The sequence below is a fragment of the Typopeltis vanoorti genome, chromosome 12 (assembly GCF_054136105.1).
Source record: "Typopeltis vanoorti isolate ZY-2024b chromosome 12, IOZ_Tvanoo_1.0, whole genome shotgun sequence".
NCBI classification, from domain to species: Eukaryota; Metazoa; Arthropoda; class Arachnida; order Uropygi; family Thelyphonidae; genus Typopeltis; species Typopeltis vanoorti.
The window spans coordinates 67,515,604-67,535,048 of NC_143560.1; the positions used below are offsets into that span (position 1 = coordinate 67,515,604).

The 19,445-nt window shown below is 37.1% G+C and overlaps 1 protein-coding gene across 2 annotated transcripts in view; it reads right to left on the reverse strand.

Annotated features, from left to right (window-relative positions):
* The window catches only part of LOC150100863 (N-acetylgalactosamine-6-sulfatase-like), a 355,136-nt gene that overhangs the window by 116,355 nt on the left and 219,336 nt on the right, over positions 1–19,445 (reverse strand). For both annotated transcript variants that reach the window (XM_090401082.1, XM_090401081.1), the window contains one exon: positions 10,193–10,259. In XM_090401082.1, coding sequence (XP_090257208.1) covers positions 10,193–10,259 — 67 coding nt within the window. The remainder of the gene's footprint in view (positions 1–10,192; positions 10,260–19,445) is intronic.

Here is a 19,445-nt window from a genome sequence, read left to right on the forward strand (position 1 = left end):
TGTTATCAACCCATTTCTGTATCCTACTTCTCACCAATCTCTCCAGTACTTTCACCACAATTCCAAATATACAGATTAGCCTATAGTTTGAAGCTACAGATTTATCACCACCTTTATGTGTTGGAACAATTTTATCCTCCTTCCGCTCCCTTGGAACCTGTGCTGTTTCAAAACTCTTATAAACAAGCATGCCAATTCCCTGGAACATTTTCTTAAGATGCATGGTGATATATCATTAAATCCAATCACCTTATTGACATCAAGTTTATTTATTTTGTCAAATACCTCCTACTCACTCACAATTAAGCCATCCTCTCCTATGTCCTCTACACTTAAGTAGTACCTCATCCTGATCATCACCCTGATCAGGATGAAACACCCTTATAAATTGATCAATGAATACCTCAACAATGTCTTCTGCAGCAGTTACCATTCAACTACTTTCATCCATTAACATTATCTTACCATCATCATTCTTCCTTCTACTTGCAACATATCTAAAAAACTCTAATGTTTTTCTTCACCTGATTTGTCATTTTCTACTCATACACTATTGTTTTCCTTGCTAACTGAGTCACTCTCCTGGCTTGTTTTTTTATTATCTTCATGTAACTGATTATTACCATTATTCATCTTGTGCTTCCTCCAAAGTACCTTCTTTTCCAGATTTCATGCTTAAGCTCCACATTCATCCATTTTACACCTACCTTATTCAGCCTTTTGGCCTTTGGAATACATTCACAGATCGATGCTGTTATGTATTTCTTTGTCAGTTCCCATGCATCATTTATTTCCTTACTGCTGAACTCCTCATTCCATGTTATAGCTCCAATCTGTCTCCTAAGCTTGTCATAATCAGCAGCCTTATAATTCCACATATATCCTTTCCTCACAAAATCTGCATATGGCTAGCCACAACCCAGATGATCTCTTCACGATCACTTTCACTAACTGGAGGAAAGTGTGAAACCCCTCTCATAATTACATCCCCTGATGAAATGATCAGATTTAGAACTCTCAATCCTTGTGTGCCCTTCTTCATGTGCGGCCTGAGATAGTTATCTCTGAAGAGCTCAAAAATTCATTTTTCTTATTCCCAAATGTTATCTCTTTATTCTAATCTAATATCATCATAATTAAAATCACCCATAATAATTACCCTTCCTTTTTTCACTAATCCAAGTTGTTTATACATTTCTTCATCACCACCTTCCACATTCCCAGGCCTATAGCAACATCGAACTAAATAAGTCTTCCTGTCAACCTCCACGTTACAGCACACTGCTTCATAACCATTTCACCATTTCCCTCTTTCATGTCTACCTTATGTGGATATAATTCTCCTGCTATCATCATCAGCATTCTCCCTCTCTTCTTATCCTTTCTATCCTGGTGAAAAATACTGTATCCTTCCATTTCTATTCCTGTTAGAACATCATCTTCATTCAACCATACTTCACTTATTCTAAATGATTTTGGGGTGAACAAACTCAATCAGTGAAACCATTTCATCTCCCTTATTTCTGATACTTCTGGCATTTGTAAACAAATACAGTAATTTATTTTTAGATCTATAATCAGTCCTATCCAAGCCACTTGTTGGTTATGATTTCTCCACCACCTACAAAATCACCTTTATCACTACTTACCACATATATCTGCTGAGTCTCAACTTCCCCACCCACATTGCAATATACTCCATCTTCATACACACACTTTCAACATCCACTCTCCCTGTGCCACGTGTTCCCATCCACCCAGGATCCTCCCTATTTCCCTGTTCCTCTTTCATTCCTGTTCTCTCTTCATTTCTCGCACTACTACTGTTTCCACTGCCAAGCACTTCTGTCTCTCTTCAATGTCACTCTCCTGATTTTTCCCTTCATCTCTTTGTTTTGATCTATTGCATGCATCACACACTGTACTTCCATTCCACACTTTCTCCAGTGCACTCACTCCTACCAACCTATCACGCCTATATAATTTCATTCTTCCCTCAAACACATGCCATACATCCACAAACTGTACTCTCTTTTCCTCACACAGCTCCACTAGCACACCATTCATGATTTTGACTCTCCACCATAATCATCTTCATCATACCTCAGCAACACACTGACAACCTTTCCTACTACACCGTTATCTTTCATTCTTCTCAATAGCCTCCTGATATTCACCCGCACATCCTCCTTATATTCACTTAGATCATCTGTACCCACAATCATGACTAACTCTCTTGCTTGTTTCTTACTTATGTCCAACACCTTACTTATTCTACTCATTCTCCCACCTGGATAGCAGACCTTATGGAATCTCCATATATTGCTATCCTGGAATCACTCATCACCTCTTTTATTCTATTTTTCTTTCATTCCATTCTCTTGCACACTTTCATTACTTTTCACTAGACATCTAGCACCACTCTGTATATTCCTCATTTGATTTTTCATTTTCAATAACTGTTTCATCAAATCTTCCATTCCAACAATTTCACTCTCTGCTTATGTAGGAAAAAGAATCGTTTTTGAAATCAGGCATAAACAAACTAAAAAAAGTCATTCGTTATCTGTCCACTTGCTACCTTCTTGGGTGATTCATTCCATCACTCTCCAAGAAAAAAAAAAATTAAATTAAATTTAAAAAATTGTAATTTATCAATCCTTGCTGTCCCTTACTTGTGGAACTTCTAGGGTGGATGGCCTTTCTCAGTGCACGTGTTAACCTTTGAAAACTAACCTCTAAGTCTTTTGTGTTGCTCCTACCAAAGAGCCATGTAGCAAAGATTGCAAATACAACTCACTTGGACTATTGTGCACAGGTCTGGTTTCCTGGCTTCCGTTGTGATTCTGATATACTGGAGAGTGCAAAGGAGAGTGTTAAAAATGATATCAGAATTGTGGAATACTGATTATGAAGACAGACTGAGAATTTGTAGACTGCCGACACTAGCAAATAGGAGAGAGAGGGGTGATATGATTGAAACTTATAAACTTCTGAAAGGGCCATACAGGATTTCAATTAATGGAATTTTTCAATTTATGAAGGGTGGGGAAAGGACAAGAGAGCAGCATCCTTGGAAGCTGAGAATGAATGCTGCTAAGAAGGGGGCAAGGGCTAGATTTTTCTCTCATATGGTGGTGCATGACTGGAATGGATTGCCATTGGATGTTGTGAGTGCAAGCAGTGTGAATGAATTCAAAAATAAGTATGATATAGTTAGCTGGTGCATGTAGTATGTGGCCTCTCTTGATGAATCCCTGACTCCCTGGAGGTCTCTCTTAATAATAATAATATTTTTTTTTTAACTTTTCCTATTATTGTTATTTATTTTTTACATAATCTGGAAACCCTACTCTAGAGATGAAACATGAAACTTTTTCAAGCCACTTTGAGCCTCCAAATTCATCTTCCACCTAAAGGCTATCACAGACATTCATGCCCATGATTGGTGAGCAGATATGCTAGTCACTCAGAAAACCTAGCAGGCAAATTTGATAAGCACCTCTCAACAACTTATGTCACCTATCCTCCTCTAATCTGCTCACAGAGGTAGGCTATATTTCCTCAATTTGTTCATATGATATGGTATGGCAAGTGTGACAACAGTTTTAGAGCTATTATTAACTAATATGTTAATGATACTGTGGGGGATTTCAGAGAATATGCAATTGTTGATAAAGAAGCATAAACTAAAGAGCTGTGAGCAGTACAATGGATGTTGTGTTTCTTATAAATAGATCTATAGGTGAATTTGAACAAAAGGATTGTAGGGGGGGGGGGAAGGAACATGGATGAGACTTCAAAATCATTGGTGCAATGTGTAAGGCTTTGAAATGTGGAAAGTAAGGCTCACAAATCGGGTATACAACTGGTCAGGATGTGCTGAAGAGATAAGAGACCTGGAGATGATGGTACACAAGGATTTGAAATTTAGTGGCCACAATGCTAGAACTGTGGAACAAACAATTAATTAAGACAGTGATGAGAAGAAGATCCCTTGATCAGGCTATATATGGATTACTGTGTGTGTAGATTTGGTCACCTGATTTTCAAGAAGATGAAGAAATTTTAGTAGCAGGTCCAGAGAAGAATAACTAAGATAATGTCAGGCCTGTTAGGTCTCCAAAATGTTGAAATGTAACCATATTTAAAGGAGTATATTATTTGTACAGCCTATCAGAGGATGATGAAGACAGAAACATAAAGTTCCAAAGGATTTGTACTAGAATAATGCAGAAGTTTTCATGGAGTTCTTCTTCTTCTTCCTTCCCTCTTCTTTTACCTTGTGGTGTCGAGGATTTTCTATTCACTTAACCACTTAATAAGGTGGTTAGTCCTATGTCTGTAGGTGTGTATGTTCATGGGCCAGTTTGCCTGTTCTGTGGAACGAAAAACCTGCATTTCTGGATGAAAAAAAAAAAAAACCCTACCTCCAAGTGAGACTGGCTAACTCATCTTTAGTTGAAAGAGACCAGATAAAGGTTCCTCACATCACTGACGGGAATCAAGTCCAGATCATTCTGACCAAAGATCAATATATATATATATATATATATATTGATCCTACACATGAGAAGTCAAGAGACCTGTAGGCACATCAGTGCCATGTGTAGGGTGCAGATGAGGATTGAGATATGAGGGGAGGCTGAAAAGTTAATTCTGATAAACACCTAGAACAAAAATGATATTAAAGCAATTGATATAACCACAAGAAAGAACATATTTTAAAACCCTTTAATCCCCATGTTTCATCAGACTGTAATAATTTCTTCTTTTATTTTAGGATATATAAGAAGACATGTCAGAGGTTTTAAAGAAATTCAAAAACAAAGAGGTTCAGGCCATCATCAAGTTTTTCATGCTGCAAGAAAAGTCACCAACTGAAATTCACCAAATTTGCCTTTAGGAGCCTGTGCCCCAGTGTATGCAGTAATTGCCAGATGGGTGGCCAAGTTTAAAACTGGGCATCCTGAGACAACAGATGCCCTGAGGTCAGGAAGACCTTCCACAGTGATCAGACCTGAAAACATTGCAGTGCAGCTATTTATTTATTTATTCTTATGGCTACATGAAACTGGTAAGTGAAAAATACAATCACAATTTCCAGAAACAAATGATAAAAATCTTAACATATAAAAGTTCATTACATAAAACACAACCTGCTCACTAAGTCTTTCTTTTTTTTTTAAAAATATAAAGCAAAAGTAACTTGTTATAATTAAGCCAGGGACAATTATCTTCCTGCTGCACCAAGTATGACAAGACTGCATGTTCTCACAACACTTCACAACATAAAAGTGGCTGTATCCGAGGTTTAAGTAGAGATCAGTTGTGTCTTGTGTGAGAAAACTTGATCCATTAGAGGAGGCCCATTTCACACTGTATCATCATCTTCTAACATGAGGAGTTCTGCTGATACCATGATGAGGACTATGAGAGTGACTACTAGAATAACGTCTTTGTGGTGAGACGGGACCGTGATCTTCTGTTCACGTGGTCTTCTATCATCAAGGATCATAGTGCAGCTATGATCCTTGATGATAGACAAATACCAGCCAAAAGCATTGCAAAGGTTCTGGGGATATCCAAGGAATGAATTGAGGTCATTATTCACCAACATCTGGAGATGCAGAAGCTCTCAGTTAAGTGGGTCCCCAAATATTTGAATGTCAACCAAAATTAAGAACATGTGCTATCATTTCAAGGGATTTTGGATCCTTTATGAGAAATCAGGTGCAAATTTTTTGGCTTATATTATGACTGTTGATGAAACATGGCTTCATCATTATGACCCAGGGACCAAATAACAGTCAGTAGAGTGGAGATACAAAGGTTTCTCCACAGCCAATGAAGTTCTGAACCCAAAAGTCAGCAGAGAAGGTTCTTGCTATTATCTTTTGGGATATGGATGTGTAATCCTTACCAAGTACCTCAAAAAAGGTGAAACTGTTACAGCAGCAGTTTATCTAACAACTCTGAAGGAATTAAAGGAGATACTGAAGGAAAAATGCCCTGGGAAACTGAGCAGAGATGTGTTGTTTTTGCAGAACAACACAGCTGCTCATGAAACCCAACAGTAAATACACAACGTCGGGCTTTCAATGTCTGCTTCACTTGCACTATTTGCCAGACCTGGTCCAATCTATTTCCTATTCCGAAATTTAAAGAAACACTTGAAAGGAACAAAATTTACCACAGATGATGAAGTGATATCTGCTGCTGATGGCTGGTTTGTGCAACAAGGGAAAGACTTTTTTCTTTAAGGATTGCAAGTGATGCAGCAGTGTTGTAACAAATATATAACACTTCATGAGGAATATGTAGAATAATGTGTAAATTATATAGTTCTACCTCAATTCCTTCACAGTAATTATTGTAGCTTTTCAGCATACCCTTGGAGAAGTTTATTGATATATTTTTTGAAGAGCTGTAAGTTGTAATTGTCTGGGAAAACTCCATGAGGAAGGCTGTTCCAGAGGACAGAGGTGGACAGAATAAAAAAGGAAGAGGGGAAGCAGGTTCAGTGTGTTTGCAGTTTCACAGTAAGTGGATGTTGGGCAGCTGCTGCTCTTGTATTAACAGGTGCAACAGAAAGTAGAGGAATGATAGTTGCCAATTCACTAGAGCAGTGACCATGGAAGTGTCTGTTCTACAGGTACCCCCTCTCTCACAGTGCTGAAACACACTTCATCTGTGAGATAAAGGTTGAAGTGAATCTGTGAGAGAAGGATCATCAATGAGCCTAAATGCTTGCTTCTGGACAGTATAAAGGATATTAAGGGAAGTTTGAGGTGTGCCACTCCCAAATATATGAACAGTATTCTAAGCATGGGCAGATTTGTGATTAGTATATAGTTAGTAGTTGCTTGGATGTAAAATAGCCTTTTGAAAAAAAAGAGAATGCCTAATTCCTTGGATGCTGAGGAGGCTATTGAAGTGATGTGTTTATGGCAGGAAAGACTGAAGGTAAACATTAGTCCAAGCAAAGAGATTTGATTCTGTTTGGTGATTTGTGTATTATTGCAAGGTAGGTGAGCTGGGGCTGTGCAGTTAGCCTAGTGGCTGTGCACTTCGCAACCGTATGTGTGATGAAGGTATCCTAGGTTCAATTCCCATTGGAGATGTTAGGAGCTCAAGGATCTTCCTCAGTCATAGCCAAGTTAGCCAGTCTTGTGCACAGCCAGTAGGGTTTTTCCCCCAGTTTAGATGGGGTTTTATCATCCTGAAAGCAGGCAAACCGGCCCCATGAACACACACAGACTACAGTCATGAATAACTCCAATAGGGATGAAGCAGAGGAGTGGTGTGCCAGCTGCATTATTTCGCCATGACTCCTCATTAGGAGGAGACCCAACCCGTCTGAATCAGATGGAATGGAGAGGTAGATAGATAGTAGGTGAGCTGGGATCTCTCTTGCAAGAGAAAAGGCAAGACTGTATTTTGGTGGCATTGAATATGACAAGGTTATCCTTGTCCAATTGAAGGATAGTATGAAGATCAATGTTTAGGGCAATGGTTATAGATGATCTTGTAGCCTGAGATGTCCGAGTACTGCAAGGTTTGTTAATGAGTAGGATGACTTCTATCACCCTTCTATCATCAGCAAAACTGTGGATAGGATTAGTGGTTATTGTGAGTAGGTCATTTATGTACAGAAGAAAGAGAGTAGGTGATAAGAGAGAGCCTTGAGGCACTGCAGCATTGGAGGTGAAACTTGAAGAGAGAGGGAGCCATGTACCATGACTGGCAGAGTATGACCAGAGAGAAAGCTGGCTACTCAATTACAGAGAGTGGCAGGGAGACCAAAGGATGACAATTTGTTTAGTAGGCCTTGATGCCACACATGGAAAGCTGTAGAAATATCAAAGGTGACAGAATCCATACAGGTGGTCGCTGATTAATTTGTGGGCCTCTAAGTAGTGGAGGCATTGGCTATTGATGACCTTCTCCATTATTTTGGAGAGGACTAAAATGACAGCAATTGGTCGGTGGACTTCTATCACCCTAGGATTGATATGAGATTGCTTCCATACATTGGGATAAGTACCAGATATGTATAATATTGTATACAGACAAATGCAGGATGGGTGTTAACTCTGGAGCACAATGTTTGAAAACAATTGGGGAGATGCCATCAGAACCAGAAAACGTTTTAGTATTCAAGTTATTTAGTAGTTTTCTGATGACTTTTTATTGAAAAACTATAGGAGGCATACAGTGCTTGGATTCAGGTATGGTAGAAGGTGATTTCCCTTGGTTGTCTGTGCAGGAAATTGAGCAAAAGATGATTCCAGGAGGTCAGCTTTATCTTTGGGTAAAGTAACAGTGGTGCCATCAGAATGAGATGATGTGTTTGATGGCTTAGCAAGCCACTAGAAGGCACTACTTCCAATTGGACAGGAGGTGAGTTTTCTGCTGATGGCCTTTATGAAATCGGATTTGGATCTGCTGATGACTGATTTGCATACATTGCTTGCTTTGGTGTGTATATGTGTGTGTGTGTGTGTGTGTGTGTGTGTGTGTGTGTGTAGAGTATGAAGCAAGCCACTCGCAGCAAGCTAATTTTTTTTCTTCGACTGCTTTGGCATATTTTTGGTTGAAACAGGGCTTGGAAAGCAGATGAGGATTATGTCTTGAATTGGGGATGAAGCCACTACCAGCAAGAATAATTTCTATAACTTATTCACCGCAAGTGCTAGGGTCAGATGATGAGTGAAAATGATAGATCAAGAAAAGGAGATGCAGAAATTCTGGACTTCATCTCAGTTGGCTCGTTTGTAGTGCCAGAGGAAATGAGGTTGGGGAGAGCCATTCTATGAAAGAGGAGACTTGTACAAGATTGTGGTCAGAGTTGCTGAGAGGAGAGGTGACCTCTACAGAGTATCTGGAAGGAGAACTAGTTAAAAAGAGATCCAGAGTATTTGGAGAGTGAAGTGGGTTATCAGGAATTTGAGTAGGTAGGTATACAATTTACATAGAGAGCATAATATCACTTCAAGATAGATTTGCTAAAAAATCCTAAGATCTATTACAAAAAAAAGTGTTAAAGGAATAGAGGCATACTGTAAGATACTTAGTTAGGACTTCAGTCTTTCTATATCATAAGAGTATAGAGGAATGATGCACAAACAGTGTCATGAGATATGAGCAATATAGAGAATTATGCATTTGAAGGGCAGTGGAATCAAGCACCTACACACACACACACACACACACACACACACACACACACACACACACACACACACACACACACACACACACACACACACACAGCATTTTTTTTAACCTTTATATTTTTATTGCTGCCTTGTCATATAATTGCAGGTTCATTTGATCATTAATTTTCAGCAACTAAAAAGTCTAAAGGAAGTTTTAAACAATGTGTCTCTAGGCATGCATCAATTTACTTTCATTTAGGCTGTCTGGTTGCTGGCACAATCACACTGAATCATTTGGTTCACACTGTTGGCATTAAAAGTTAAAAATTTAAATAGTTCAAACCAAGTGGTCAGAACTCTCTGCTAAACTTCAGAATCATTCGAATTTTAAATTGTAACAATATTCAACAATTATTTCCTCAGCTGTGTTCTATACTTCTTTAATCTATATTTGTGTAACAGCATGTGATGGATGTAGAGGTTATACACACGAAGTTGGGTTTTATGCACTTGTGGACCTCAAAACAAACAACAACAACAACAAAAAAAACTGTCTTCTTTACATAGAGCCCCATCTACAGCTAAAAATAATAAATATAGAACCAGATTTCAGACTAATTTTTCCTAAAAACAATTCTATTTGTCTCATTAAACTTTTTTATAATTAAAAATTTAAATATTGTAATTTTTGTTTCTACTTTATGTATATTGGGATTCATATAACTAAATATGTATTTAATTAAAAAATATATTTTGCAAGTTTGTAATTTATTATAATGCAAATGTTAAAAAATAAACACCTTTATTAATTATTCATGTGAATGATTTGAATGAAATATAACTTCTCTCAAGCTGCCTTTGCCTGAGAGGAGGAATGCCAGTATTACTAAAATTTTAAAAGAGGTATGCGAGGAAAGTTTGGGAAATGCTGCCCTAGAACATTCATTTACATTCACTGTTGGCATTAAAGGTTCATAAGTATCATGTGGAATAAATGATAATTAAATGATCAAGAATATAATTATACTTACTTGGATAAAAAGCTGAGTCAGATTTGATTCCCCAGTATTTAAATTTATTTGAAAGTCTTCATAGTATCTGAAATAATTAAGATTCATTTAATAAAAATATAAAAAGGAACACATAATTTAAATAGAAAAATAGATTATTTTTAATTTAAGAATGAGATTTTAAAAGACACTTTAGTATCCAATTCAAAATATGGATATCTCATTCTTCTTTAATACAGAATGTTAAGATATATAAAATGCACTTCTTCATGAATAGAAATCTGAATCAGCTGAACTTAAAATATGGATATAACCATGTTGGTTTACTTTATTAAAAAATAAAAAAAAAGTTTTAAGGAATTCAGAATTCAGAATTCTGAAGATAAATAATGAACACAAAATTTTATCAAAAATAATGAATACAAAATCACAAAATCAAAATTATATATGGGAGCGGCAATGCTTCCAGCTAGAGGAAGCTAGAACCAGTGATAATTTCAAAGTAAGTAAGAAAATCAGCAATGAATGAAATACAGTAATTGAAGAAGATGTAAAGGAAGTGACAGTGTATTGTCTTAGAATGTAGAAGTGAAAGTTAGCAAAAGCAAGAATGTAGAAAATAGAGAGAGTAAAAGTGTTGAACAAAAGAATAGTATGACTGATGTAAAGAATGAAGAGTTGACTGCAATGAGGGAGATAGTTCAGTTGCATGGAGTGGTATATAGGGTGAAGAATGAGCTGGAGTGAATGCAAAAATGTCTGGCATGTACATCATCTAATAACAAAAAGAAAGAAATGTGAGATGAAAAATGAGGGCTTAATCAAGAGAGAAAAAAAAATCAAGGAGAGAGTGTTGTATGGTGATTCAATCATAAAAGATGTGACTGATAAAGTTTGACAAAATTATGCTTTCCTAGTGCAAAAATTTCCTGGAATGAATAATTTAAAAGGAGAAAAGTATGGCATGAGAGAGGACTTGAAAGAATTACTGGAAGTAGCAAAAGAGTGAGAGAGTTAAGGTAGTGAGTCTGTTGCTGTGATATGACAGAGTAGAGCTGAGAAGGAGGGCTAAAACAGCAACTGACACAATTTCCCTCCAAATTAGTCTATTATTTAATTTCTAATACTGTCATATCAAACATTTCATAATTCTAATGCGCTTCTGACTGAATCAATCTGCCTAGATCTTAGTCTTCTTCTAGGTTTCTTTTTCTGCCATCTTGGTATCAAACACCTGTTTTGCTAACCTTTCCTCACCCATTCTATTTAAGTGGCCATACCACCTTAGTTTAGCTCTCCTAATTATTTTCAGAACCCACATATCTGAGGTCTTTAATCAAGTGCTTCAATTCTAACCCAACTCTCAGATCCATAACTTAAAACTGGCAGCCAGCCTGGTTGGCCAAGTGGTTAGCGTATCTGCTCTCCAGCCAAAAGGCTGTGGATTCGAATCCCACCGTGGGCATGGATGTTTGTGATTGTCTGTGAAAATACTAGTGGTGGTGGTGGGTGGTAGATGCCACTGGCATAGTTGCGGTTCATTATAGTTTGTAGATTGTGAGTGGTGGAGGAGATAGAGAGCTGTAAAGTAGGTGCCCTCCCTCGAAGAGTCCAAAGACTCCTCGAGGGAGGGCACCTACTTGTGGAGGTGTCATGTAATAATAATAATAATAATAATGAATACCGTCTTGTACACAGTTAGTTGGGTGTTTTGTCTAATTTCTCCTTATTCAATATAAATTTATTTAGCTGGCTACCCACCATACCAGCTTTGCTTATTCTGTTGTTAATCTGACATCTTCACTAAAAACTGTGCCTAAATAGCTGAAATATTTTACTTGTTCTATAGGATCTCCATTCAGTTGAAGTTTTCTATGTTCTTGCTGATTTTCATAGTTTTGGTCTTTTTATTGCTGATTTTCATGCCAAATTTGTTACAGCTGTTAGAGAATCCTGGAGACTTACACTATATGTGTTTAGGAGTACAACATCGTCTGTATAAAGCAAAGAGATAAGTTTGACATCTCCAAGTATAATATCAGGCCTAATACCACTTTCTTTCATAATGTGATACATATAGATGATAAATAAGAGTTCAGATAAAGTGCATCCTTGTCTTACCGCTGATTTTACATGAAATCATCTTCTGGTATTTCCTTCAGTTTTAAGTGCTGACTTGCAACTTAAATATAGACAATGTATAATGCTCTGTATAATGTTCCATTTATCTTATATAACTGTAGTGTTTTGAAAGCTTTCAATCCACCTAGGCCTTGGTCTTCCTCTGGGTTTCTTTCCTTCTATCTTGGTATCAAACACCTGTTTTGCTTTGCTAACCTTTCCTCATTTATTCTATTTAAGTGAATTTTTTTTTTCTCTGGGCACCTTGTCTTTTCTAAATCTACAAAACTTAACTACCGATCCTTATCATATCCTCATGATTTGTCATAAAGTGAAAATCTGATCTTGACAACCTTTATTTGGCCTGAACCCAGACTATTCTCTAAGCTTCTCTTCCATTATCTTTCTCAACCTCTTTTTAAGTATGCTTGCATAAATCTTACCTGGAACACTTAGTAGAGAAATTCCTCTGCAATTCTCATATTCAGCTTTATTCCTATTTTTTTTTTATTGGATAGGAAGTATTAGAACATTTCTTTTTTTGATGGCTTTTTCTACCTCAAGCATTGATATGTACTCCTCTTTGCATTCCTCTTGAAAATTTTCTAAGGTTCTGTCACTGCTTGTTTTGTTTAACAATCTTTCAAAGTAATTACTCCTGAGATCTAGGATATCCTTATCTTCAGTTTTCATTGTTGACTTTCTTCTTCTTCTTCTCTCCCGTAGTTATAAATGGACCGTTGGGTCACTCATGGCTGGTAGATGATATTCTTTGTTAGCCTCCTCCAATCATCTCGGTTGAGAAAGGGAGGAATTTGTCCATTTTTTTGATGTTATCAGTACATTTTAATCGAGGTCGGCCCCTAACCCTTGATCCCGGAACGATTCCTTCTAGTGCTTGCTTTGGAATGCCATTAGCTTTCTCCACATGTCCGAACCATTTCATCTGTCTTCTTCTGATGACTGTCAGAATATTTTTCCTTTTTCTCCCATCTATTGAATCAATCAGTTTTTGGACATTTTCATTGGTTTCGTGAGCGGTATAGGGAATTCTCAAAAATCTTCTGTAAGTTTTCATTTCAAAAGACAGGAGTCGCCTCTCATCTTCCCTCAGTAAAGTCCAGGCCTCACAACCACAAGAGGATAGAATTCACCAAGGTGTCAATTACTCTTAGTCTGGGTGTGATTGCTATTCTGTTATCTCCCCACAATGGTTTTAAGGGCCACAGTTGCCTTAGCAATTTGGTATTTATTGTCCATTTTTGAATGACCATCTTGACTCAACGTGCTTCCTAGATAAGTGAACTTGTTTACATTCTCAATTTGTTTATTGCCAATTTGTATCTTTAAGAATTCAGTGTCTGATTTTGATGTTATCATTGTTTTTGTTTTTTGTAGGTTTATGTATAATCCATATTTTTTTAATGTTCTGAAAATGTGGCTGGTTATCCCTTGTAATTCTTCTCCACTTTCTGCCAGAAGATCGATATCATCTGCTAAATGTAAGTTATTTATTCTTAATCCGCCAACTATTATTCCAGTGTCATATTCATGAAGAGCTTTATCTATGACATATTCCAGAAAACAATTAATGTGCTTATAAAAATAATGTGCTTATTCCACTAAGTCAGAGAGTTATTGCAATACAAAATTTTGACACACTGTCCCTTTGTAGCTCCAAATATAGTTGAACTGAAAACTGGAACAGTTCGATAATTTTTATTTAAAGTTTCAAATACTAAATCTAAGTAAAATTCATCACATAGGGACTAGTGTAGGGACGTCACATACTAACACTACTACAAGGGTTTCTGAAAAGTAAAGTAATATTTTTTTTTTCCCTTAACAATGGTGAAAGGGAATGAGATAAAACATGGTGGACAGATGGACCCATTAATAACGTTCCAAAAGACCTCCCCCTCTGCAGTTTAGCGCTGCTGTCGCCTCCCAGTTAATTCCAGTTGCAAGATGGCAGTTATCATTCAAGTGTAGTCCAAAACCAGTGTCTGTGAAGTTATTCATATTTTTTGCAAGCAAAAGGGGGGGCTTCATAAAATGACATTCACCACGAACCGGTTGCTGTGTATGGTGAAATGGTGATGTTAAAGAAGCAGGTGTGTTTCGGGTGTAATGAATTTAAAGCAAGCCGTGTGACATTGAAGATCAACATTGGGTGGGCAGGCTTTCAGTGAGTAAGACAGAAGACTGGTGAGTAAAACTGCATGAAATGGCACAAATGGTGAACTTGAGTAAGTCCACTGTTTACAAAATTGTTCACAATGTCCTTGGCTTTTGAAAAGCGTGCTTCTATTGGATGCCTGACAACTGCCAGAGGAGCACAAGGCAGCACACATGGGGATGTGTCTAGAGAATCTATTGTGATACAAGCAACAAAGGTGAGGATTTTTTCGCTCGCCTAATCACAGGAGATGAAATGTGGTTTCACCACTTTACTGCAGAAAGCAAACAAGACTCCATGATCTGGAAACATCTGCAATTTCCTGTGTGCAAAAAATTCAAAATTGTTTCCACTTTCCGAAAAGTCATGTCCATAGTGTTTAGGATTGCCAAGGCATTCTGTTGGTGGATTTCTTGTCAAGGGAGGAACAGCTAGTGCAAAGCTTTACTGTACAATGCTGGACAAACTGAAAGCCAATATTCGAACCAAACAACTAGGACTCCTGACAAGAGGTGTGATTTTGGTGCACAACAATGCTATTCCACACACTGCACACGGCATGTAATTGACATAAACTAGTGCTTTATTTATGTCATTTATATGCATACATGACTGCAACATTGTTTAACCATTACATGCAATCTACAAGTGATAAAAAATAAGGCAGTGATTCATTAACAATATGCTGTATGATGGTGGTCTGGCAAACAACATGTCATATGATTGAAGTATTTCTGCATTATTATTTTCGGAGCTCCCTGTAGTCATCGACTCATTGCAGGAGAATCTCCATCACACACACACACACACACACACAGCTCATCATACAGTGACTTGAATGCATTTATTGTCTCCACACCTATCACACTTCTGGGTATACATTTCAACCAGCCACAACTCTCCACAGAAAAAATCTACTTCTTAGCCATTTGCTCATGCCCTTTTTATACAGCACCTAGGGATGGCCTCAGAAAAATCTGATTCACCTTAATTTTGTAATTACCCACCAACTTATATGTCTCGATCATACCTCTCCTCCTCTCATCCTTCTATCTGCAATTTGCATTCGCTCATTCTGTTTTCATACTCAACACTCCAGAGACCAGAAACCACTTCAGCCAATCATCTTTTGATCCTTTCCAACAACTTATCATCCTTTTGAAAATCTACTGACCAAATCTATGCACAGTAATCCATATGAGATCTGATGAATGCCTTATACAAAGGAATCATAACATCCTTACTCCTACATGTTAGTGTTTTCCACATTATTGCCATAATGCACTATGCTGTTCAGGTCCTAATCCACCAACATCCCAGATCCCTCATCTTCTCTACCTGCTCTAAAATATATATCCCAACAGTCATATACTCCACATGGGATATCTGGGTTTCTCAAACTTTAAAACCTTACATGTCACTACATTGAACTGGTAGTCACATTAATTCACCTATTCAGAAAGTCTATTCAAGTCCATTTGCAAGATGTTGTATCATCCCAACTTCATATGCAAACAATATCATAATATTGATAATCAATATTATGATATTGTTTATAAACTTCATAATATCATATGCAAACAATTGCAGATCACTATTCAAGAGCTTCCCAATATTATTCACATACAAATTAAATGGCAATGGCCCCAAAACAGACACTTGAGGAACACCACTAGTGAATTTCCGCTTTTGGGATATCGTGCCCACCATACGCATCTTGCTGATACCTCTCAGACATTTAATCTCCGATCCAGTACGTTAATCTACTGTCTAACCCCTCTCTTCCAGTTCAAGTTCAGCAGCTTGAGAAAAAAAAGAAAAAAAAATCGATGTTTGGTCTCAAGAAAAGATTTATTAAAAGATATTTTATATAATCTTTTCAAGATTGTGTAAAACACAATTAAAATGCATGAAATGCATATGCCAACTCAAAACAAAATTGCCACACACATTTACATAACATATATAAAGGAAATATTATGCTAAGCTTCAACAGTATCACAAGCTAATCCAATAAAAACTATTGCAGGTTTTTTTTTTTTTTTTGATAAATAAACTATTGCATTTTGTGTCTTATAATAATTTTTTGGTGAACTGTTCACTTGATGATTTTCTGTAGTTTACTATACTATATTTTCGAAAATTGTGATTTTTTGATCTTCTCTGGACAAGTGCATAACTTTACACTACACAATTCAAATGACATCTGCATTCTTCAATCCAAAATACCAAACTGCTCAAATCCTCTTGTAAAAACAACACATCAGAACTTCCTGACATTGCTATTGTTATTGTAGCATCTTCAGCAAACAACTGAATATCCCCCCCACACAAAAAAAAAACTATATCATTAATATATAAATTAAAAGTAGATCCAGAACAGAACCTGTGGTACCCACTTGCTACCTTCCTTTTTGGAACACTGCACCCCCCATACACAACTAGTTAGCTCCTATCAGTGATGGCTGGCTGATAAGTCAACCATATCTATAACTTTTTTCATCGCTACATCTGATATACTATCCTATCCTTCCCATCCATCTCTTAGGAGAGGTTGAGCCACCCCCCCCCCAAATGTGGGACTTACGATGAATTAATGCAGCCGGTTCGTCACTCCTCTGCTGCCTCCACTAAGGGTGATATTCATGACTGTAATCCATGTGTGTTCATGGGGCCGGTTTGCCTGTTCTGGGGGATGAAAAACCCAAGTTTCTGGGTGAAAAAACCCTACCTCCATATGAGACTGGCTAAGTCACTTTTTGTCAAAAGAGACCAGATAAAGGTTCCTCACATCACTGACAGGAATCGAACTCAGGTCTTTCTGACCAAAGGGCTTTGTCTATATCGACTGTGCTACAGAGGCTTGGAACATTTGATATACACAAGAATAAAATACAAGAAAATCTTGAAACAAATCTGATACACACACAACAGTGTACAGTTTGACATTACTGATTGGGATTTATGGAGTGGTACTATTTTTCTTTATTTCCACTCTTCTGAGATTATTCCTGTTATCAGACTTCTGTTGAACAATCATGTCAAGAGCACTGCCAGATCTTTCGTATATTCCTGTAATATACATCCATCCAGTACTACGGCCTTAGAAGATTAAGCAACCTTAACATCAAGGTTGCTTAATCTTCTAAGCACTTCTCATTTTCCTGAAATGTCAAGTATTTTGTCCTCCTTCCTATTGTTATTTGACACTACTCCTAACTGCCCTACATGAAATACACTAACAAAATTCTCACTGAATATTTCCACTATATCTTCACTAGATGCAACCCATGTTCCAACTCCAGCAATTAAAGTCAGTCTTTCATATTCGCCCTTTTTTCTACTAGCAACATAACTGAAGAATTCTCTAGGATTTTACTTTACTACTTCACCCAATCTCTTTTTATATGCAATTTCATCTTTCCTTATTACACTTATCACCTTCCTAGCCTGCACCATATACTCCTCTTACTGATGAGTGATATTCTGTTATTTATGCCTTCCATAATTTTTCTCTTTTCTCAGAAGCTCCTGCATAATTCCATGATCCATCCATTTCATCCCTATATTAATTATCATCCTAACCTCAGGAATACAATCTGAGATTTTCCATAGGTAACTGATTTTGGATCAAATCCAAGGCACTGCTGATTTCTCTTTCCTTCAAATGATCAAGCATTACACATAACCAATCTGTTTCCTTAATTTATTATGGTCCCCCTGCACTGTAATTCCACACACATCTCTTGTTCCATGAAGCTTGTACCAGCCTAGCTACTCCCCCACATCAAATCCATATGATCACGTCCCCAATTGGTAACATCATAGTGGCATCTTTTATTATTACTGTACGAGGCAATATTATTAAATCCAACACGTCTCACATGTTGCTTCAACCATATGCTACATATGGTAATTGTCCCTAAGTAGCTCAAAGATTTCAATCTCCTTACTCATCCATGTTATTTTCTGTGCTCAGTCCCATTATTAATAATGGCCTCACCAGTCTCATCTTCTGAACATTTCAAAATTGTCTCCCTCTGCATTTCTTGGCACCTGTAGCAACACCTCATTAAATATTAAAATTTGTTCTTATCACAATCACACACCAATCTTTACTATTTTCTTCAAGTCCTACATGTCAAGGACACAACTCTTCTCAAATCATCAGTAATATCCCACCTACTCTTTTATTATCTTTTTGCAAAATGTATATTTTATTCCCATGAGTACATCAAGCTCTGTTAACCACATCTCACTGACATCAATGATTTATAGACTGACTGACTGACTGTACCAAGTTAATATTCTAAGTACAAAATTATCAGCCCAGTCCTTGCCATTTATTTCAGTATCCAGGTGAGCGTGGTTGGGAACTGGATCAAAAGCCACAATTGGTCGCCGACTGCTCTTATTTGACCTATTATAACTTTAGTTTTAAGTCCACTATAATTGACTATAATTTTATTATACACAGATATTCAACAAAATACAGTCTGCTAAATTTGGAGGATTTATTCATTTGATGAAAAAAATGAGAGTACTTTAAAAATAGTAAAATATATCCAGAAATAGTGTAATTTTCCTCCTTTGACTTCTCCTTTTTCTCCACAGGTATCTTTACACAGTTGCATCATTCAACTGATTTTGACAAATGTAGAATATAGTTGTTTCTTGTACTACTGAAGCTCTCTTTAGTAGTATGAGAAACAACTATATTCTCATACTACTGAAGGTTCTTTAGTAGTATGAGAAATGCCCAGACATATGCCCTCAGACAGAGGAGAAGGATACACAGTAATATACTTGGATTTCGCAAAAGCTTTTGATAGAATACCTCATGATAAGTTGATAATCAAACTAGAGCAGATAGGGTTGGATATTAGATTAGTGGATTGGATTGGAGACTGCTATCTGATAGTTATCAACAAGATGTGCATGGGGGGAAGCGATATCCAGGAAAAGGAAAGTCAC